This window comes from Canis lupus, chromosome 19 (genome assembly GCF_048164855.1).
Source record: "Canis lupus baileyi chromosome 19, mCanLup2.hap1, whole genome shotgun sequence".
NCBI classification, from domain to species: domain Eukaryota; kingdom Metazoa; phylum Chordata; class Mammalia; order Carnivora; family Canidae; genus Canis; species Canis lupus.
In genome coordinates this window covers 53,129,090-53,152,292 of record NC_132856.1, presented here as the reverse complement: position 1 = coordinate 53,152,292, position 23,203 = coordinate 53,129,090, and the positions used below count along the sequence as shown (strand labels likewise).

General features: G+C 41.4%; 2 protein-coding genes and 1 pseudogene across 2 annotated transcripts; 2 read left to right on the top strand and 1 right to left on the bottom strand.

The window, feature by feature from the left end:
- Positions 1-587: 587 nt before the first annotated feature.
- On the bottom strand, positions 588-1,526 carry LOC140611467 (olfactory receptor 7D4-like). The gene has a single exon (XM_072788214.1). It carries the CDS (start codon positions 1,524-1,526, stop codon positions 588-590), a length of 939 nt encoding a protein of 312 aa, XP_072644315.1.
- Positions 1,527-13,548: 12,022 nt separating this feature from the next.
- Positions 13,549-14,431, top strand: LOC140611466 (developmental pluripotency-associated protein 4 pseudogene; annotated as a pseudogene).
- Positions 14,432-21,264: 6,833 nt separating this feature from the next.
- LOC140611370 (olfactory receptor 7D2) lies at positions 21,265-22,835 on the top strand. The gene has a single exon (XM_072788150.1). The coding sequence runs from the start codon at positions 21,279-21,281 to the stop codon at positions 22,332-22,334; it is 1,056 nt and encodes a 351-aa protein (XP_072644251.1). The 5' UTR covers positions 21,265-21,278; the 3' UTR covers positions 22,335-22,835.
- Positions 22,836-23,203: the final 368 nt, after the last annotated feature.

Sequence of the window (23,203 nt, the reverse complement as noted above, 5' to 3'; positions counted from 1 at the left end):
AGATTGCTTCTTATATGGATTGACAAAGACCAGGATTTTCTGTCACTTAAAATAGACATTACAATGAGTTTCCTAAAGAAGTTTCTTATTAACATCCTAAGTATAGGTTAATGGCCACCACCAAAGCAAGATTCAATAAGTAAAATTTTATGAGGTGACGGAGGTCAGTATGAGACTATCCAGATAGGTAATGGTTTCTACACTGAGACCAGGGAAACCATGGTCCAGCATTGATGGCGCTAGAAGCTAGAACATAACCAAGAAGGGTAAAGATGAGTCAGTAGCATGAAACACTTGTCACTCCTGCCTCTCTTCTCCCCAGTGCACTCAATGACTTGCCTTTTCCCTTGATGGTTACAAAAGTCTGTGTCCTTGAAATAGTGTATTTTCACAAGAATTTTAGTTATTGGTTGACCATTCTTTTTGTTGGAGACTTTTGATGTGCTTCAAGTCTGCCTTTGGTTCAGTAATGTTTTTCTTTCAGTAAATCATAAATAACATTTATGTTCTGTCTTAAGATTACATATTCAGAAACACCAGTTATCAGCACTTTGGATCTCTATTGTCTGTCCTTAACTTTGGTTATCTCACGGAGAGTAAGCTCCACTCCTGAAAAGTCTCCTCAGAGCCCCTTTCATGTCCCTGTTCCTCAGACTATAGATGAAGGGATTCAGCATGGGGGTGACCACCGTATACATCACCGAGGCTATTGAGCCCTTTCTGGAGGGATGGGTTGTTCCAGAAGTGAGGTAGACCCCAAGGCCTACACCATAGAACAAGGAGACAACCAAGAGGTGAGACCCACAGGTGGAAAAGGCTTTATACTTCCCTGCAACCGAGGAAATGCCCATTATGCAGGAGATAATTTTCGAATAAGAAAAAAGGATCCCAGTCAGGGGAATAACACCCAGCAGGCCACTTACAAAATACAGCAGGATGTCATTGATGAGGGTGTCAGAGCAGGCAAGCTTGAGGATCTGAGTAAGTTCACAGAAGAAGTGGGGGATTTCTGTCTCTTTGCAGAAGGACACCCTCAAAACCATCAAACTTTGCAACAAAGAATACGTAAGGCAGATTAACCAAGAAAGCAGAAGCAGGAGGACACAAAGGCGAGGGTTCATAATGACTGTGTAGTGCAGGGGGTGACAGATGGCCACAAACCGATCATAGGCCATCACTGTCAGTAGCAAATTATCTAGTCCAGCAAAAATCATGAAAAAATACATCTGGGTAAGGCAGCCTTCATACGTGATGGTGTTGGTCCGTGTCTGGATGTTCACTAACATCGTGAGGACGGTGGTGGAGGTGAAACCGATGTCACTGAGGGACAGATTGGAGAGGAAGAAGTACATAGGGGTGTGGAGGTTGGAGTGCAAGCTGATGGCCAGGATGATGAGCAGGTTCCCTATAACACAGACTAGGTACATGTAGAGGAACAGCCCAAAGAGGAGGGGCTGCAAGTCCACATCTTCTGAAAGCCCCAGAAGGATGAATTTTAAAACAGCTGTTTGGTTCCCTGCTTCCATAGGCCTTATGGAGATTGCCTGGAAAGAGGCAAGAATAATGTTAAAACAATAACAAAATAAGAGTGTGCCATACATTTCAAAATCATGAGGACTTATGTCTTACCTAAGAGTCATGATTTCTTTAGCTGACCAAAATCTCTTCAGTAACACCCTCCTTTTCCTGCTTCTACCACTACAACCAGGATCACCTCTTTAAAATGAATGTCCCAGGGCACCCAGCTGGCATAGTCAGTAGAGCATGGGACTATTGATCCTGGGGTTATGAGTTCAAGCTCCACGTTGGACATGGAGATTGCTTAAAAATAAAATCTTAAGAAAATTCAGGGGCAGACAAGGTGGCTCAGCGGTTTAGCGCCGCCTTCTGCCCAGGGTGTGATCCTGGAGACCCGAGATCGAGTCCCGCGTCGGGCTCCCTGTATGGAGCCTGTTTCTCCCTCTGCCTGTGTCTCTGCCTCTCTCTCTCTGTGTCTCTCATGAATAAATAAATAAAATCTTTAGAAAAAAAAAAAAGAAAATTCATGTCACACACAATGGAGCAGTATCCTCTGCATCACCCCCAACTCATGGTTCCTTTCAGAGGACCACCAGCCTCATGAGCATCTCCATTCTGCCTTGTGGCTGTGGTCTCTTCAAGTCCAGAGAAACAGAGAAGAGAGAGATCATTGGGATTTACAGGATTTAGTGATATTTTTTCTCTCATGCTGTTTACCAGTGTCTGTCTGGTACCTTACCAGTATCTGGGAAAAGAACATTCTCTGTCTGAAGTTTGGCTCAGAGAAGGATGCTGTGCAAAGATTTTTTTAAAGATTTTTTTAAGATTGAAAAGCCTTCATGATAAATGGAGTCTGTTAAACAGTAAACTATGTGTTTAGAGGTGAACCAAGGGGAAGAAGCTGTAAAATAAGTCAGGATTCCCCAGAAACACAGAACTAACTAACAGATCTGCAACCTGTTTATACAGTTGGAGTCCGAAGGCCTGAGAACGAGAGCTGATGGGCGTGGTTCCGGTCTGAAGCCTGGCAGGCTTGAGTTCCGGCAAGAGCTGATGTTTCCATTCCAGCCTGGAAGCAGGGGGAAAGCCAGCCTGGAGGCAGTCAGGCAGGAGTAATCATCTCTTACTCAGCCTTTTTGTTCTATTCAGACCTTCAATGGATCTCATGAGGCCCACCCACATCAGAGAGGGCAATCTGCTTCCCTCAATCTAGGGAACCAAATGGCAATCTCACCCAGAAACACTGTCTCACACACACACACACACACACACACACACACACACACAATCAGATTTGACCAAATATTTACCATCACAGAAGCGTATAGATTTTATCTGGTGATTTCTTTTTTTTTTTTAAAGATTTTATTTATTTATTCATGACAGACATAGAGAGAGAGAGGCAGAGACACAGGCAGAGAGAGAAGCAGGCTCCATGCAGGGAGCCCGACGTGGGACTCGATCCCACCCTGGGCCAGAGGCAGGCACCAAACCGCTGCGCCACCCAGGGATCCCCTATCTGGTGATTCCAACTAAAAGGTAGCCGCAGCCTACAGAACTAAAAAACTCTCTACCTGGCTGCAGCATTAAGGAGTCTGATTGTGAATAGGGAGTAATGTCCACTGCCTGCAGGCCTCTGATGGGAGGCAGATAGAAATCCAGCAAAGTGTTGGAGATCCTTGCTTTGTCTCTGAGTATGGGTTGTTGTTGTTGTTGGTGGTGGTGGTGGTGGTGGTGGTGAGGTTGTGTGTGTGTGTGTGTGTGTGTGTGTGTGTGTGTGTGATACAGAATGAAAGATCTGATTTAGGGCAAATTTTTCAGATATGAAATGAGTATAATCCCCCTAGATGACAAATGCAAATTTGATTGCTTCAGGATTCCATGGATCATAGGAAAACAAATGAGAGGAACTTTGCCAGTGGGAGCATCTGAGACCCTCCATGCAGTAGGACATGGGGATTCAGGAATGGGTGAGGATGGCAGTGCTACAGGACTTATACATGAAGATTGGTATTTAGGGAGAATCTGACTGTCTTAGGTAGCAAAATGGCAACATAAACTTTCACTGGACACCTAAACTCACCAATGAGGCTTTAATTCAGGTCCTCATAGCTTCTCATCTGGGCTACACCTACGTGGCACCCTCATAGCCCATTATGCAGAGGAAGTCAGAATGGCTCCCATCTCATCATTGTTCACATCTTTTAAAAGTCACTTAGTGGCTCAGTATCCCGCTAGGGAAAAGGTCCAAACTCCACTGCCCTCCATGATTTGGCCCCTGTCTCCTTGCTCTGGCCTCATTACCCATTCCACCAATCCCTCCTGTCTTCTGATTCATCCTCTGTATTAAGGAGGAAGTTACCCAAAATTTTTAAGTTACTCAAAAGTAATGGCTGCATTTCTTTGGAACATTACATTGAAGTATTGCCAAAGAGGCCAACTCAATCTCCCATTTTCTGGGGGAATGTTCTTTGGTTTGCCTGAGATCTAGACTCTGTGACATCAGTGCTAACACATAGGAGATTAATAAACTACAAGTGACTTTTGTCCAGTAGAGATGAATTTGTTTCTGTTCAGCTAAGAAGATCATCCCAAAGTTTATTGTTTATTGCCTGTGGGACAGTGAATCTCTCTCTGCTAGAGAAGATAACCCCCCCAAACTACAGGTTTTAAATTTTTAAAAAATAGAGAGCAGCACATTGCACACAAGTTGGGGGGAAGGGTAGAGAGAGAGGAAGAAGCAGACTCCCTGCTAAGTAGGGAACCCAACACAGGGCATGCTCTCAGTACCCCAAGATCATGACCTGAGCAGAAGGCAGATGCTTAACCAACTGAACCACCAGGCGCCCTAAAAGCTACAGTTTTATTTTCCTGTATTTTTGCATCTAACTTGGAAAACTAATTTCATTATTCCTTTCCTGTCAGTATAAATCCCTGTTACTCAAATGCTCTGCAAACTAGGTTTACTCTCCTGACTTCCTCATTAAGAAAGAGGTTTTTGACATATGCTTGCTACATATTTGTATGAGAGTCACATTTTTATCTATTGGAAAACAATGTTTTGACATCAGATACTTGACATTTCTTATAATTCTGGGTACATCCGTGCAGTTTTGTAGCTCTGGATCTTTGCATTTACCTTCCCCTGGAGTCCTCTTTCTCCCTGTTCACTTGGAAAAGTTCTATCCCTCCCTCCACACTCTGTCTTGAAATTGTCACTGACACCCCCCAAGCAGTGCTGACCACTCTCCCTCTGCACCTCGGAACCTTGTAGAAACTGGACCACACATGGGGCAAGCTGTCACAGTGCATGTACATGTTTGCTCCTGAGGCTTTCCTCCTTCCAGGGGAGCAACACATTGTAGTTACCTCCTTGTATGCAGTACCTAGCTCAGTATTAAGCATAAGGAAGATGCTCTGTTCATGTGGAAAGTTCCCTCTAGAAAATAAAAGGGAGGAATGTTCAAGTGAGTGAAAAGAGAATTCTGAGGGGGGAGACCCAGAACTAAGAGGCAGGGAAAGAAGAGCAGAGCTAGAGATGAGGTAAGAACGGAAGGTGCAGTGGGGCGTGGAGAACCCTGTCCAGAGCCGGGGACTTCTTTGTGATTTGGGTGGGCTTTTCCTCCCTTTGCATCCCTACCTACGTGCCAGGAAAGCATGCAAGTAAATCTTTGGTCCCCCTCTTACCTCTCTGCACACCAGTTTCTGAGCAATGCTAGGGCATCACAGTGGAATTGCTGAAGGTTTGAGCTCTATAATATTAGCTTCTCCCAATGGAAGACAAATAAGGACGGAGAAGCAGGGACAGATATCTAAGCATGGGGGCCCAGGGCCCGAATGACACCTGGCATAGCCCAAGGGCATTTCCTTCCGAGACGTGGGAGAGGCAAGCCTGAACTGAAGGGCACAAGAGGATTATTCAGGGCTGAATTCCCTCACTTCTCATTAAATAAATTGCTGTTTTGATTGTCTGCTTCTGGAGATTCCCCACCCCCTCTCAAGGGTCAGGGAGGTGATCTTTTCTGCCCTGTCTACCCACTGGGAGCAAAGATGGAGCCACATGTAGGATCTGTGTGACCCCCTCCTCGCATACACATATACGCACGTCCTCCAGTCCCACCTCTCAGTCTCCACTGGGACTTTTTCTTCCTTTTTTTTTTTAAACAATTTTATTTATTTATTCATGAGAGACACACAGAGAGAGACAGAGACACAGGCAGAGGGAGAAGCAGGCTCCTGGGAGGGAGCCCAATGCAGGACTTGATTCCAGGACCCCGGGATCATGCCCTGAGCCAAAGGCAGACACTCAACCACTGAGCCACCCAGGCGTCCCTGGGACTTTTTCTTCCTAAAATATTCCTCTCCTCTTGGGTGTAGCCTCCAGGGTACACAGCTTCCCTTAGGGAACATCTTATTCCATCTCCAGTTTTTTTTTTTTAAATAAATCTAAGGATCAAGAAACATCTTTTTTTAAAGATTTTATTTATTTATTCATGAGAGACAGAGAGAGAGAGAGAGAGAGAGAGGCAGAGACACAGGCAGAGGGAGAAGAAGGCTCCATGCAGAAGCCCGATGTGGACTCAATCCTGGGACTCCAGGATCATGCCCTGGGCTGAAAGCAGATGCCCAACCGCTGGGCCATCCAGGCATCCCAAGAAACATTTTTGGTTAATTCTTGCTCAGTGTCCAGAGAAAGGTTCTCCAAGATTCCCAGAGATGCCTCTTAAAATGCATTTTATGGCCCAATTTGGATTCTGAGATATGGAAAATTTCCTGTGGAAGTATTATGGAATCATTCTTTTAAATGTTTTTTCCAGTATGATCTCATTTATGTAAAGGCCCCAAATGGACAAATCAAAGCTCTGGTGTTGGAAGTCAGAATAGCAATGATCTTTGGGGAGTACTGTATGCTATTTCTGGGGTGCTGGTAATGTTATAGCTGTTCTGGTTGGCAGTTACACAAGTATGTCCACTTCATAACATTGCATAAAGCTGTATATACATCTGATTTGTTTACCCTCTCTGTTTATCATATTTTAATTAAAACATTCACTTGAAAAATTTCCAGGTGGTTTGAATTAAATCCTTAGTTCAAACATCTCCTCTTAAGCAACAGAATCATTATTCCTAAATATATTTCAAGGATAATTTTTTTAAAGGATTTTATTTATTTATTCATGAGAGAGAGAGAGAGAGAGAGAGGCAGAAACACAGGCAGAGGGAGAAGCAGGCTCCATGCAGGGAGCCCGACGTGGGACTCGATCCCAGGTCTCCAGGATCAGGCCCTGGGCTGAAGGCGGCGCTAAACTGCTGAGCAACCAGGGCTGCCCCGATTTCAAGGATAATTTTGATTGCATTCTTTAATAATAACAAGATACAGTTGATAGCAACTGATTTTTGTAATGGGGCAATACATGCAGGCAATTAATAGTAAAAATGAACATGCAGAGGGGCATCTAGGTGGCTCAGTTAAGCGTCCGACTCTGGATTTTGGCTCAGGTTGTGATCTCACAGTCCTGAGATCAAACCTTGCGTCCTGGCTTTGCACTCAGTGGGGAATCTGCTTGTGATTCTCTCCCCTGCCCCTCTTCTCATTCATGCTCGCTCTCTCTCTCTCTCTCTCTCTGAAGTAAATAAATAAAATCCTTTTTTTAAAAAAAGCACCGAGCAATATTCTAAGGCAGGGTTTCTTAACTCTGGATGTTAGGACCATCAAGAACTTTGTACATAGAAATTTTGATTAAACTGGTTCTAGGGATGCCTGAGTGGCTCAGTGGTTGAGCCTCTACCTTCAGCTCAACGTGATCCAGGGATCCAGGATTGAGTCCTACATCAGATCCTTGCAGGGAGCCTACTTCTCCCTCTCCCTGTGTCTCTGCCTCTCTTTCTCTGTGTCTCTCATGAGTAAATAAATAAAATCTTTAAAAAAAAATAAATAAACTGATTCTAAACTGAAGCTAGTGGCAGTATATTTTAAAATATCCACAGGTAAAATAATGGTCAACTAGGAATGAGGACTGCTGATTTTTTTTCAAAATTTTAAATTCCAGTTAACATACAGTGCAATATTGGTTTCAGATATACAATATAGTGATTCAACAATTCCATATAACACCCTATGCTCATCATAATAAGTGCCTGCAAGTGGCTCCTGATCTATGCAATTTCTTTTTTCTTTCCTTCTCTTCTCTTCTCTTCTCTTCTCTTCTCTTCTCTTCTCTTCTCTTGTTTCTTTCTTTTCCCCTTTCCTTCCTTCATGATAAGCTCCTATGTATTTTGTTTTTCTTTCTTTCTTTCTTTCTTTCTTTCTTTCTTTCTTTCTTTCTTTCTTATTCTTTCTTTCCTTTTTCTTTCTTATTCTTTCTTTCTTTCTTTCTTATTTTTAATTGAAGTATTAATATACAACATTACTATTCATTTCAAATATACAACATAGTCATTCAAAATTCCATGTTACTCAGTGCTCACCATGATAAGTGTAGTGACCATCTATTGCCTTAGAACATTATTATAATATTATTGACGATATTCCCTATGCCATACTTTTCACCTCTGGGACTTACTTATTTTATAACTGGAAGTTTGAGCCTCATAATCCCTCATCTGTTTCACACATCCCCCCCCTCCCAGCCACCACCCCTCTGGCAACTACCTGTTTGTTCTTTGTACTTAATAATCTTGGGTTTTTTGTTTTTGTTGTTTGCTTGTGTGTTCATTTTCAGGTATAAGTGACGTCGTATGGTATTTGTCTTTATGTGTCCTTCTGCATCTGACATTTCCTTTTTTTAAAAGATTTATTTATTTATTTTAGAGAGAGAGAGAGCACACAAGCAGGGGGAGGGGCAGAAGGAGAGAAAATCAAGCCGACTCCCAGCTGAGCGTGGAGCCCAATGTGGGACTCCACACAGGGCTTGATTTCATGACCCTGAGAACATGACCTGAGCTGAAATCAAGAGTGGGTTGCTCAGCTGATTCAACCAACTAGAGACCCCTCCAAAGAACTCTTAAAACTCGGCAATAAGAAAAAAACCTAATTTAAAAACAGGCCAAAGACCTGAACAGACATCTCATCAAAGATACAAGCATATGAAAAGATGCTCCACGTGATAGGTGATCAAGGAAAAGCAAATTAAAACGACAATGTGATATCCCTACATCCCTATTAGAATGATCAAAATCCAGAACACTAAGACTACCTGACAACATCAAATGCTGACAAGGATGTGGAGCAGAAGAACTCTTATTCATTGCTGGTGGGGATGCAAAATTGTACTGCTACTTTGGAAGAGAGTTTGGTGGTTTCTTATGAAACTAAACATATTCTTACATTGATCCAGCAATTACACTCCTTGGTATTTATCCTAAGGACTGGAAAACTTACCTGCACAGAAAAACCTACACACAAATGTTTATGGTATCTTTATTAATAGTTGCCAAAACTTGGAAACAATGAAGCTGTTCTTCAATGGGTGAGGATGGATAGACTGTGGGACATATAGACAATGGAATATTATTCAACACTAAAAAGAAATGAGTTATCAAGCCACAAAAAGACATGGAGGAACTTTAAAACATGTTACTAAGTGGAAAAAGCCAGTGTGAAAAGGCTACATACTTTATGATTCCAACTTCCCCCAAAAAGATGCAGTGGCATCAATAGTGTACATAATGGTCACCCTTGTGCTGAACCTTTTATCTACTGTTAGAGGAACAGGATCATCAAAAGGAACAGGATCATCTGCTGTGGAGATTCCTCACCGGAACAGCCTAATTGCAATACCTGAGGTTTTTTGTTTTGTTTTGTTTTTTGGTTTTTTTTTGGGGGGGGGGGTGGTCCGTGGATTAGAAACTATTGCAAAACTAGGGGTACCTGGGTGGCTCAGTTGGTTAAGTGTCCCACTCTTGATTTTGGCTCAGATCATGATCTCAGGGTTGTGGGATCAAGTCCCGAGTTGAGCTCCATGCTCAACAGGGACTCTGCTGGAGATTCTCTCTCTCTCCTCCCTCTTCTCCTCCCCCACCTCACACTCTCCTGCTCTCTCTCTCTCCTGATCTCTCTCAAGTAAATAAGTAAAAATTTTTAAAGAAATTATGCAAAACTAAACATTTGTGATTGGTAAGCATGCGTCTCTGGACATATAATTTTTATAGTCTTCATGGTTTTCATTTCTCTTGATATTTCATATCTGAATATTGAGATTCATATTTGATATTTCATATCTGAATATTGCTTCTTTGAGAACACCTTTAGTGGGGTTTGAGGAATATTCTGAAGTCCTACATGTATCAAAACTATTTTGAGTTTGAATCCCATAACCTATGGGATCTTCTGAATTTGTTACTTATGACCCAGGCATCCTGGTGAAATGCACAACTCTCTTTTTAAAATATACATATAAGTCTCAACTCTTTTCACAGTTCATGCTATTATCCAAAAACTTTGGCATTGATCAAATCTGTTGAAAGAGGTTATGTGAGAGAATATATGTTACTGGTTCTCAATCTTGGCTTCATATTGGAAGTCTTTGGTGAACTTCAAAAATCATATTCCTCAGCCATTAGAAACGATGAATACCCACCATTTGCTTTGACATGGATGGAACTGGAGGGTATTATGCTGAGTGAAGTAAGTCAATTGGAGAAGGACAAACATTATATGGTTTCATTCATTTGAGGAATATAAAAAATAGTGAAAGGGAATAAAGGGGAAAGGAGAGACAATGAGTGGGAAATATCAGAGAGGGTGACAGCACATGAGAGACTCCTAACTCTGGGAACTGAACAAGGGGTAGTGGATGGGGTTGGGGTGACTGGGTGATGGGCACTGAGGGGGGCACTGACAGGATTAGCACTGGGTGACATGCTATATGTTGGCAAATCAAACTCCAATATATATATATATATATATATATATATATATATATATATATATATATATATTTGAAAAATCCTCATACCTGGATCCCACCACTAGGGACTCAGATTTAATTGGACTGGGGTTTAACGTGGTTGATGGTGGCGATGGTTGTACAACAATTGTGAATGTCGTGAATGTTCTTAATGCCCAAGAACTGCACACTTAAAAATGGTTAAAATAGGGCAGCCCAGGTGGCTCAGCAGTTTATCGCCACCTTCAGCCCAGGGCATGATCCTGGAGACCCGGGATAGAGTCCCACCTCGGGCTCCCTGCATGGAGCCTGCTTCTCCCTCTGCTTGTGTCTCCTACCTGTCTCTCTCTCTCTCTCTCTGTCTCTCATGAATAAATAAATACAATCTTTAAAAAAAAGGTTAAAATAGCAAAATTTAGGTATTTTTATCACAACTTAAAAAATCCAGTATTTATACACAAAACATTATTTTGTTGTTGAAATTACATTTCACTTTCATAGTTGGGTACATTGTAGTGTGTGTACCTTGCAGGTCATCTAGTTAGTACAACAGATTCATTCAGTTTGAATAATTTTTTTAATGCACCAGTGGAACATTATCATAATATCTTTATATGAATTAAGCACACGTTATAGTGATACTATATACATTGGATTGACAGTTAAATTGAAATATTTATTTCAATTACAGAAATTTTTTTTCTAGTTTCAATTACAGAACAGTTCTTTTTCTAGTTCAATTCCAGAACAATTTGTTTTCTAAATAAGTATGGACACATTTTTGAATTCCAAATGAAGGCAAACTAGTGATGCAGAACTGAGCAGCGATGCAGGAAGCAATAACTGTGACCACAATGTAAAGAAACAGACACAAGATATGTCATTGTGGAGGGCAATTACAATGAGCTGCAACAGAGCAAAATGAAACAGGTTTTTTTGTAAAAATTTTTCAGAAACAATGAAGTGGACAAAATTAACAGATATTTTTAACAAATAATTAATGAATCTGATAATTTTCCTGTCAGTGGTCAAAAATTGGTTAACTTGGGGCACCTGGGTAACTCAGTTAAGCATTGGACTCTTGGTTTTGGCTCAGGTCATGATCTCAGGGTTGTGAGATCCAGGCCCCATTGGGTTCCCTGCTCAGTGGGGAGTCTGCCTGAAGATTCCTCTGCCCCTTTTCTCACTCGTGTGTGCTCTCTCTCTCTCTAAAATAAATAAATAAATAAATCTTTTTAAAAAATTATTAATTTTGTCACCTGAAATCAGGTGACCAATGTCTAGCAGAAGTTCTTTTTTTAACTTGTTTTGTTGGTATTGTGATAAAATATAATATATATGTAATAATATAACATTAAAGTTATCATTTTAACCATTTTTAGCACACAGCTTACTGGCATTAAGTACATTCACATTGTAGTGCATCCACCCACATCATCCATCTCCAGAACTTTCTCAATTCCCAAACTGAACCTCTGTCCCCAGGAAGCACAGACTCCCCACCCCCTTCCTCACGGCTGGCTCCAACCCTCCCCTCTTTGTCTCTGTGAATTTCCTACCCTAGGAACTTCCTGCAAATGGAATGATACAATATCTGTCCTTTCAAGAGTACCCTGTTTCACTTAGCACACTATCTTAGACGTTCATTCATGTTGTAGTATATGTCAGAATTTCTTTCCCTAGGTGGCTCAGTGGTTGAGCCTTTGCCTTCCACTCAGGTTGTGATCCCGGGGTCCTGGGTTGGAGTCCCACATTGGGCTCCCTACAGGAATCCTGCTTCCGCCTCTGCCTAAGTCTCTGCTTCTCTTTCTGTGTCTCTCATGAACAAATAAATAAAATCTTTTTTAAAAAAAGAATTTCCTTCCCTTTTTTTTTTTAATTTTTTAAATTTTTTTTATTTATTTTTATTTATGATAGTCACAGAGAGAGAGAGAGAGAGAGAGGGGCAGAGACACAGGCAGAGGGAGAAGCAGGCTCCATGCACTGGGAGCCCGTTGTGGGATTCGATCCCGGGTCTCCAGGATCACGCCCTGGGCCAAAGGCAGGCGCCAAACCGCTGCGCCACCCAAGGATCCCTCCTTCCCTTTTTATGCTGAATATTATTCCTTGTATGTATACACCATATTTTGCTTATCCATTCATCTGTCCAGGGATACTTGGATTACTTCCATCTTTTGAATATGTGAATAAACTGCTATGAAATGGGTATATAGCCAACAGAAGTTTTAAAGCCTTTTTTCCCCCCAGATCTGATCCTGTAACTTTGGTCAGCTACATGTATGGCTCGAAATCTTACACACAAGAGAAAGATTTTTAAATGGATGATAAAGCATATTTTTTCAATTATCAAAATTTTGTTAGGAAATTATCAGGAAAAGACTAAAAAGGATATTTTTAACATCAAAGTTGCAACTAAGCCACTGAATAATTGTCCACAGTCTAAAGAGTATCAGAGAGCAATTGATTCAAAATTTGAAAAAATGCAAATACTTTTCTGTAACTGAATATAATAAGTTGTGGTATGAGAGAGCCTGTCCAATTAATGTTTTGATACATTTTGTCTCAAAGAATTTCTAAACTTATTAAGAAATGTGTTCCATTCATAGCCTAAAAATATTAATTCACAGTCATAGGTTTTTCGAATCTTGCCATAGCAGAGTTTTTGCTAAGACTATTTACTAAAAGGAATGAAGAAATTCCCTATATAATATTTGAAGTCTTGTAGTTATGGTTCCAATGGCTGTTAGATTATACCACTGAGATTACAAATGCTTGTTAAGTGATTTATATGTGGTAGAAAATTATCTATACTTATAGACAGGAAATTGCTTTTACTTACTAAAGTTGTGTTAGTAACACATCCAACTTTGACTTCACCACTCCACTTTTAGTTTACTTAACCAATTAAAAAATTAGACATTTCACTTACAATTAAGAGTAAATAGTTTATAAAATAAATGATTTATTCATTTAAAAGAATTTTAAGTAGGTTCCATGCCCAATGCAGGGCTTGCACTCATGACCCTGAGATCAAGACCTGAGCTGAGATCAAGAACCAGATGCTTAGGTAAGACTTTTCTTTTTGTCAGCCTTGACTTCTCTTTGGATATGGAGAAGGCAAAAGGCAAAAAGAACTCCATCCATGAAGTCAGGGCAAGACTATCTGGCTGGCCAATCCCAACCTTTATCAGAAGAAGCTAAAGAGAAACAGCAGGCTTCTGGTGAACCAAAGTTACCAGGAACCTCAGCAAGTGGGACCAAACAGAAAAGATCTATGAAAGAAGATGAGGCTTCCTGTTCAGAAAGATGGCCCAAGGCAAGAGTACAAGAGTAAGAATTCGGAAGAAAATCCCAATTCCTCCATTACCTTCTAAACTACCACCAGCCAACTTGCTTCACCGAGACATCCTGCGGACCTGGTGCCAAGAATTCAAGCTGAACACCAAAGGCCAGAAATTAGATGTATATAAGCGAATCTGCGAATATGCTTACCCAGGTCAAAAGAAGAACATTCTTGTCACCACAGAGGAGACCAAGATTCTCACACAGACACAAAGAAAATTGATAATGGACAAGGGGGAAATGTCTCTGGAAAGTCCTGGAACAAAGATACCTTCTGGTGGAACCTACCCTCCTGAAGTAGCTGCCCCCCTGAGCGGTCTGATGCTCTCCTGGAGGGGGTCAATACTGTTGTTGTGACAACTTCAGCCCCAGATGCCATTGGTGTTTGCCCCCTGGTATAGAATTGCAGCCAGGGCTGGGAAGATGAAGACAGTGGCATGGCCACAGGAGGCCCAAGGTGTCAAGTGGTGCATGGTCCATGGGAGAAGTATGTCTGCAGACACCCAAGGTTGGGTTCACCTGCAATTTCATGCAGGACAAGCCTGGGTGCCTGAAAAGCGGGGGAGAGTAGGTGCCCTCTTCTTGCTCTCCGCTTGTAACTTTCTACCCCACAGCAGGGGGACAATATGCTGTGCCTCAAATGTGTTCGGAGGAATAAGGTGTTAATGAAAAGCCTCCAATGACCTTTCAATAGCAGTAAAAAGGACACAGCTGTGATTACTATTAATGGTACAAAGAGAACTACAATCAGCTTGTGGTGACACTGATGACCAGACTGCAGGCTGCTCACACCCTCCATGCTTCCTTCTTACAGGGACACAAGCTTGTGCATTGCAGGTGTTACCCTGCAACCTCCATCGGGCTCTGTGGCTTCCTGGGTTGAGATGCAGGGGCTCTTAAGTTGTAAATTGTAAGAGCATTTCAGAAATTACCATTCATTCTGCTTAATAAGAAGAAAAAGTGATTCATACTACCAAACGTTTACCCTTCTGAAATTGAAGTGACCTTAACTTCTTTTAAAGTGGGTGATGAGCATTGAGGGGGGCACTTGGCGGGATGAGCACTGGGTGTTATGCTATATGTTGGCAAATTGAACTCCAACAAAAAAAATTAAATTAACATTTAGCTTAAAAAAAATAATAAAGTGGGAACCTGAGCCTATGCTGGCAGAGGGGTGGGGGTGGGGGGTGGGGGTAGAGTAGAAAGCACAGGTGTGCTTCCACGCTGGATTTCTCTGTAATTCTAACTCCTCCAGAGACTGCTACCTTCTCAGGTTCATGACTTTAGGCTGTTGAGTATTTTATTTTATTTTTTCAAGATTTATTTATTTATTTATTCATGAGAGAGAGAGAGAGAGAGAGAGAGGCAGAGACACAGTCAGAGGGACAAGTAGGCTCCACGCCGGGAACCCAGGATCGGGCCCTGGGCCAAAGGCAGGCTCCAAACCGCTGAGCCACCCAGGGATCCCCTAGGCTGTTGAGTATTTTAAACCAAAGGGAAAAAAAAAAAAAAAAAAAAAAAAACCAAAGGGAAAACTGTTATTCTTTCCCACTCCCAAAAACATACTCTTAAAATACATTTTTTGGTGTTTTCTTAATAACCTGAGACCTCTATGGTGTGTCTCTGGGATAATAATATAGAACACTTTGCGGGTATTATTTCCACTTGTAACTATCATGTGTGTTTCTACTGCTTAAAAATATTTAAGGGTACTTCTGAATCATAAATTCATAATGTATTGGATTGGATTTTATTTTTTTTAAGTTTTATTTTTTTTAGATTTTATTTATTTATTCATAGAGATGCAGAGAGAGAGAGGCAGAGACACAGGCAGAGGGAGAAGCAGGGTCCATGCAGAGAGCCTGACGTGGGACTCAATCCAGGGTCTCCAGGATCACACCCTGGGCTGCAAGTGGCGCTAAACCGCTGCGCCGCCGGGGCTGCCCCATGTATTGGATTTGAAATTGTATATAAAATCATCTGTTGTATATAGAAGACCATATGCATTGTGGGCAAATCCTTAATATTCTTAACTCAGGATTAAACCAAAAATCATGATTTTCTTTGGCATGATTCTTTTTTTAAAACCACTTGAATGAAGTATGATAACATTAAAAGAAAAAAGCTATACATTTAATGTAAAAAAAAAAAAAGAATCAGATGCTTACGTGACTGAGCCACCCTGGTGCCCTTGGTTTATTTATTTTTTTATTTTTTTATTTTTTTGCTCTTGGTTTATTCATTTAAAAACATATGGTATGGGCAGCCCGGGTGGCTCAGAGCCACACTAGCCTCATTAGCGTTGCCTTCGGCTCAGGGCATGATCCTGAAGTCCCAGGATCAAGTTCCACATCGGGCTCCCTGCTTGGAGCCTGCTTCTCCCTCTGCCTCTCTCTGCCTCTCTCTCTCTCTCTCTCTCTCTCTCTGTGTGTGTGTGTGTGTGTGTGTGTGTGTGTGTGTCTCATGGATAAATAAATAAAATCTTTTAAAAAAATAAAAAAATCAAAACATGATAGAACTTCAGTTTTTATGGTAAATCATGGAATATCAATTTAATTTTCTACAATCAATTGGAGTGTTTCCTTTGTCATTTAAGTATTTTTTCACATCCAAAATGAAAAAAAAAGCCACTTATGGTATTACCCTCCCTCTAAAGATAGCACTCTTGAAAGGAGAAGAAGTCACTTTTCTCGCCCCTAAATCCCAGTACAAGTAGACTCCTCCCCACCACTCCACCAAATCTCTCTTTTTATTATTTTTCATGTCAATAAATCCCAAGGAAATTGTTCAGCCTCTCTGACTTGACCTAGAATCATCATTTTACATGGTTGACCCTCCCTTTCTTGAAACGGGTCTTTGTTTATCTACACAGCATGTTCAACACCATGTAGCCTATGCAGTAACAATATGGTCACAAGGGATTCACTGAGACAAATGCATCTTTCTTTCCTCTGGGTTACTTTGAGACCCTAAACACTGTGGCTACAGGGAGCTGGGTCTTTGCAGCAGGAACACATTCCTGAGGGGAAGCCTCTTTCCATCAAAGCCAAATCCATAGTGATGAAGGAAGAGGCCCATGGGGGCGGAACAATCCATCTGGATCCAAAGCTGCCTTGGTGGAAACAGAATTAGCACACAAGGTTCCGTTCTGCCATTTTCTCTTTACGCCAAGGGAGCTGAATGACTTGAAGAATGGAACATCAGGAGAACAATTTATTTAATGAGGAGCAATGAGAAATCATCTCCCCTCATCTCCCCTCATCTGAAGTCCCCAGGGACTTGAGAAACCATAAATAATTCCCTACCATCCTCACCTATAGTTCAGTGACATCTGACCAGGAGGAGACCACACCTGTGCCTCTCACAGACATGACTTGGTGACGGGTTCTGTCTCCCTGCCATTCTCTGGTAGAGTCTGTCCTAAGCATCCAACAGAAGAGAAGGAGGTTGCACAACGTTTCTTTATGCAATGCCAGCCAACTAAGTCCCACTGTCCTAGTGAGTACTGGGTATGAAAAGCAGGATTAAAAATGGGGTAGAGGAAGGAGGTAATAGGGCTAATTATGACTTCTGGCCCCCTCCCTTTTTTTCACTTCTGGAATGTATTTCCCTGGTTATTTATGTCTTTTTGGATTCCATTGCTACTGCTTTCTGTCACCCTCAGCTCTAATGAGCCCTCATTAGAAACTAGTGACTAGTGACTTTCTCAGTGTCACTGGCATTGGCACTCCCTCAAGTGGACTCTTAGGAGTTTCTAACCCACCTGCCCACACCTTCCTTATGCTTCTCTAGTGAAGTCGTTTTCGCAGTGGGGTTCCTGAGCAGCTGCAGCAGTTCTCCTGGGAGCTTGTTAGAAATGAATATTCTCAGGCCCTGCCCTAGACAGAAACTCTGAGGAGACCCAGAAATCTGTTTCAGCAAGTCCTCCAGGTGATTCTAATGCAGGCAACGATTGGAGAATCTCTGCTCCAGCAGGATATCTGTTTCTCCACCCTACCACCATCATGACTTGGTTTCTACCAGGTTGTATACACCCTGTGATTCATGAAATATGTACTGCATGCCCACTCGGTGCCGGGTGTTCTCTATGTCGTCATTGCAGTTGTGAATGGAACTTTCTCTCTTATCTTTCCTAATGATTGTTTACAGATACATAAGAAGCTAATGACACTGATTCATTCTCATTGTGTTGAAGTTGACTTTCTTTAGTGTTCTAGCAGGCAATCACATCAGCAGCTAAGAGCGACCAGATTTGCTTTTGATTTCTTACTATTATATCTCATTTCGCTTTTCTGTCTTATGGCATTTCTTTTGATTTATTGGAAACAGTCTTAAATAATTATAACAGGGCAGCCCGGGTGGCTCAGCAGTTTAGCGCCGCCTTCAGCCCAGGGTGTGATCCTGGAGTCCTGGGATAAAGTCCTGCGTCAGGTTCCCTGCATGGAGCCTGCTTCTCCCTCTGCCTGTGTCTCTGCCTCTCTTTCTCTCTCTTTCTGTGTATCTCATGAATAAATACATAAAAATCTTTTAAAAAGTTTTTTAAATAAATCATTATAACAGCAGGCATCATTTCCCCTTTCTGCTTTTTGTTTCCTTGTTTTGTTTTTTAGGATAATGGATCTTGGATTAACACTTACTTTAACATAGCTATTCTTTATCACCTTTTGGCAGTATCCTTTGGTTCCATATGACTAAAATTTTACTCTGTTCCCTTCCCATCAGGACTTGTTAGATTTTATTAAATGTATTTTTATTTGCTTTGAAGCTGTATTATTTTCTGCATTGACTGATTGTGCTTCATTTTACTCCTTTTTCACTTTGTTGCTTCTGTAGTCAATGTGAGGTTAACCTGTAGATTTATTTTGTAATACATGTGATCAGTTTTTTTCATTTTTGGTTTCAGTCTTTTTTCCACTTTCCATGCTATTCCAGTACAAAGCACTGGGGATATGAGGAAAACTAAATTTTACTTTAAACATGTGATCTGAACTTGTGTAGCTGATAATTCAGTGCTGAGAGGGACATGTTAATTAAATATTTCCATAAGTAAATGTGAATATATAGCTATGATATGCTATATATCATAAAATTCAGGAGACTATGAAGGCATGGGTCAAGGGTCTACACTTGCAGGGTAGGGAGGGTTCAGGAAAGGCTCCTCTGAGGAAATGATGTTTCATCTGAGAAATAAGGACAGAAATGATCTCAGGAAGACAAAGGCATGGAAGGGCAGGGAGGGCAGTACTTGCACAGGCATAGCTGGGGGAAGATTAAAGCATTTTTAGAATTCCTCAGAAAGCAAAATGTTGGTGCTTCTAGAGTGAAAGTTTAGTGCAGTGCTTAGTAAGACTGGGAATCAGAAGGAACTGGCATATGCAGGCAAGCATCAGAAGGCTGTGAAAAGAAAGATATCAGACCAATCTCCCTTATGGATACTGTGGCAGAGATCCTCAGATGAAAGCTCCTTGCAGAGATTTGTGTTTGCTTCTGACTGAGACCTAGAATACAATTCATCCAAGAATACAATTCATCCAGGACCCCTTTAGACTAATTTCCCTTGCTGAGGTTTCTAGGGGAGTGTGGATGTGGGCTCCAAATCTGTGAGTGGTCACTACACCTGCAGTGTTCTTAGAAGTTTGACTCTTTCCTGACAACATCTCATGGATGGATTTTCTTCTTCTTTTTCTTCCCACTGGGTATTGTGTGAAAATGCTACTTTTTAACTTTTAATTTTGACTTCACTTCAGATTTACAGAAAAGTTGAAAGAATAATATAAAAGCTCCTAGGTATATCTCAGATCCCCCAGATGTTAGACTTTACCATCTTTACTTTTTTCTTCATCCACTTTTCTCTCTTCCTTTTCTTTGTGTGTGTTTTCAGAACCATTTGCAAGTAAGTTGCACTGCAAATATGATACCTCTTTACCTCTAACTCTTTGGTATTCCCTAAAAACAAGGACATTTTGAGATGCCTGGGTGGCTCAGCAGTTGAGCATCTGCCTTCAGCTCAAGGTGTGATACTGGGGTCCAGGATCAAGGCCCAAATTGGGCTTCTTGCAGGGAGCCTGCTTTTCCCTCTGCCTACATCTCTGCCTCTGTGTGTGTCTCTCATGAATAAATAAATAAAATCTTAAAAAAAAAAAACCAAGGACATTTTCCTCACATAACTACAGTATAATGATCAAAATCAAGATAGTAACATTAATATAATGCTACTATCAAATTTATAGAACTCATTTATATTTTGACAATTATCCTAATAATGTTATGTATAGCAAAAGAAGATCCAGGATTAGGCATTTCATGTTGACATGTCTCTTTTTTAAATATTTTTATTTAGTTATTCATGAGAGACACACAGAGAGGCAGAGACACAGACAGAGGGAGAATCAGGCTCCCTGCATGAAGCCTGATGTGGGATTCAATCCCGGGACTCCAGGGTCACGCCCTGGGCCAAAGGCAGGTGCTAAACTGATGAGCCACCCAGGGATCCCCTTGTTGACATGTCTCTTAAGCTTCCTTTAATCTGGAACAGTTCCTAGACTCTTTGTATTTGATGACATTGGCAGTTTTGAAGGACATGGATCAGAAATTGTGTATAATGTCCCTCAATTTGAGTTTGTCTGATGTTCCCTAGTCTCTAAATTGAAGTCCTGCATCTTTAGCAGGAGTCTCACAGAAGTTACTTTGGGTCCTTTCCAGTGCCTCCTATTAGGAGGTACGTGATTTTTATGTGTCCCATTTTGAAGCTCCATGACCATCCAATAGGACTGTTATAAAATGGATGCTTAGGATAGGTGATTAGGGAAAAAACAGAGAGAGACAGAAACCATAAGAGACTCCTAACTCTAAGAAACAAACTGAGGGTTGCTGGAGGGGAGGTGGGTGTGGGTGTGGGGTAATTGAGTGATGGGCATTAAGGAGAGCATGTGATGTGATGAGCACTGGGTGTTACATGCAAGTGATGATTCTACTCCTAAACGAGTAATATAGTATATGTTAACTAAATTAAATTTAAAAAAATTTTTTAAAGATAGGCGATTAGAATTCTAGATTCCATTCTGTAGGATTGCATTTTACTTGTTATAAAATGGATTCTGTTTTTGTTTGTTTGTTTCTATTTAAATTCCAGCTAGTTGACATATAGTTAAGAATCAGTTTTTTTGGTTTTCCTCTCTCTTTTTAAAAAATCTTATTGATTTATTCAAGAGAGAGAGAACATGTTAAGGGGAGGGGCAGAGAAAGAAGGAGAAGCAGATTTCCCACTGAGCAGAGAGTCCTGCTTGATCCTAGGACTCTGGGACCATGACCTGATCTAAAGGTGAATGCTTAACCCATTGAGCCACCCAGACACCCCAGTTTTCCTTTCTTTTTCTGCTATCATCATTTGTTTTGTTTCTTAAATTCCACAGATGAGTGAAATCATATGGTATTTGTCCTTCTCTGACTGGCTTATTTTCTTAAGATGGGTGGTTGGCGTAAGACTCCATTTTTTTCTGATCTCACTTATAAGACCCAACACTTATCAAAATGACTGACCTCATAAATAACTTGAGCAAAAGGCCAACATTTTTGTTAAATGGAGGGTGCCACTTTGCTGCTACTTCATGTTACTCTTGTCTCTTCCTTTATAGATATATCGGGTACATGGAAGCAGGAAATCTAACAGGAATTTTAGAGTTCATCCTCCTTGGGTTCTCTGAGGATCCAGAACTACAACCCTTCATATTTGGGCTATTCCTGTGTATGTTCCTGGTCACTGTGCTTGGGAACCTGCTCATCATCCTGGCCATCTGCTCTGACCCCCACCTCCATACCCCCATGTACTTCTTCCTCTCCAATCTGTCGTTGGTTGACATCTGTTTCAGCACCACCATAGTGCCCAAGATGCTGGTGAACATCCACACAGAGAACAAAGCCATCTCCTACATGGACTGCCTCACGCAGGTATATTTTTCCATGTTTTTTCCCATCCTAGACACTCTACTCCTTACTGTAATGGCCTATGACCGGTTTGTGGCCATCTGCCACCCCCTGCACTACACAGTCATCATGAGCCCACGCCTCTGTGGCCTGTTGGTTTTTGCTACCTGGTTTGTTGGTATCATGACATCCCTTCTTCATATCTCTCTGATGAGGCACCTGAGCTTCTGCAGAGACCTTGAAATTCCACATTTCTTCTGTGAACTGACACAGATTCTCAAGTTGGCCTGCTCTGATACCTTTCTGAACAGCACGTTGATATACTTTATGACTGGTGTGCTGGGTGTTTTTCCCCTTGTTGGTATCCTTTTCTCCTACTCACAGATTGCTTCATCTATAAGGAAGATGTCTTCATCTGGGGGAAAGCAAAAAGCATTTTCCACCTGTGGGTCTCACCTCTCAGTTGTTTCTTTATTTTATGGGACAGGTGTTGGGGTATACTTCACTTCTGCAGTAACTCACTCCCCCCAGAAAGTCTCAGTGGCTTCAGTGATGTACACTGTGGTCACCCCCATGCTGAACCCCTTCATCTACAGCCTGAGGAACAAGGATGTGAAGGGGGCACTGGGAAGCCTTCTCAGTAGAGTGACCTCTTGTCTGTGATGGATATACTGGCCCTAGGACTAAGGAGTTTTCTGGATCCCAAGGGCAAAACTTTGATTCTAAAGTTTACTCTTGAATCTTGCAAACTCTGTTTCACCCAGTCTTGAAGGATCTATGATTACTCTCTCCTAGTTTTTACACACTTTTAAACAACTAATTTCTGCATAATTTATCTGATGATCTTTCTGCCCTATCTGTTGTCCAAAAAAGTATGTCCTCAGGATGCCTGGGTGACTCAGAGGTTGAGCACCTGCCTTCGGCTCAGGGCATGATCCCAGGCCTGGGGATCGAGTCCCACATCGGACTCCCTGTGAGGAGCCCAATCCTCCCTCTGTCTATGTCTCTGCCTCTTTTAGTGTGTCTCTCATGAATAAATAAATAATAAAATCTTTTTAAAAAGCTATGTCCTCAATCTTCTTTCTAACTTCCTCAATGGTAAGTTGTAACTTGGATTTGGAGCACTTACTTTTTAGCTTTGTTATCTCAAATGTTAGAAGAGAATACTTAGGGATCCCTGGGTGGCGCAGCGGTTTGGCGCCTGCCTTTGGCCCAGGGCGCGATCCTGGAAACCGGGGATCAAATCCCACGTCGGGCTCCCGGGGCATGGAGCCTGCTTCTCCCTCTGCCTTTGTCTCTGCCTCTCTCTCTCTCTCTCTCTCTCTCTGTGACTATCATAAATAAATAAAAAAATTAAAAAAAAAAAAAAGAGAATACTTAAAGTATTGGTTGTTCACTTTCACTTATTTCTATGTGTTCTGTTGTGAATTTTTGTTGTTCGTGTGCATGTACTACCAACAGTGTTTTGGGTTTTTTTTACTGGATAAAATATGATTAAAAATACATATTAAAATACAGTGTTTTAGTACTTA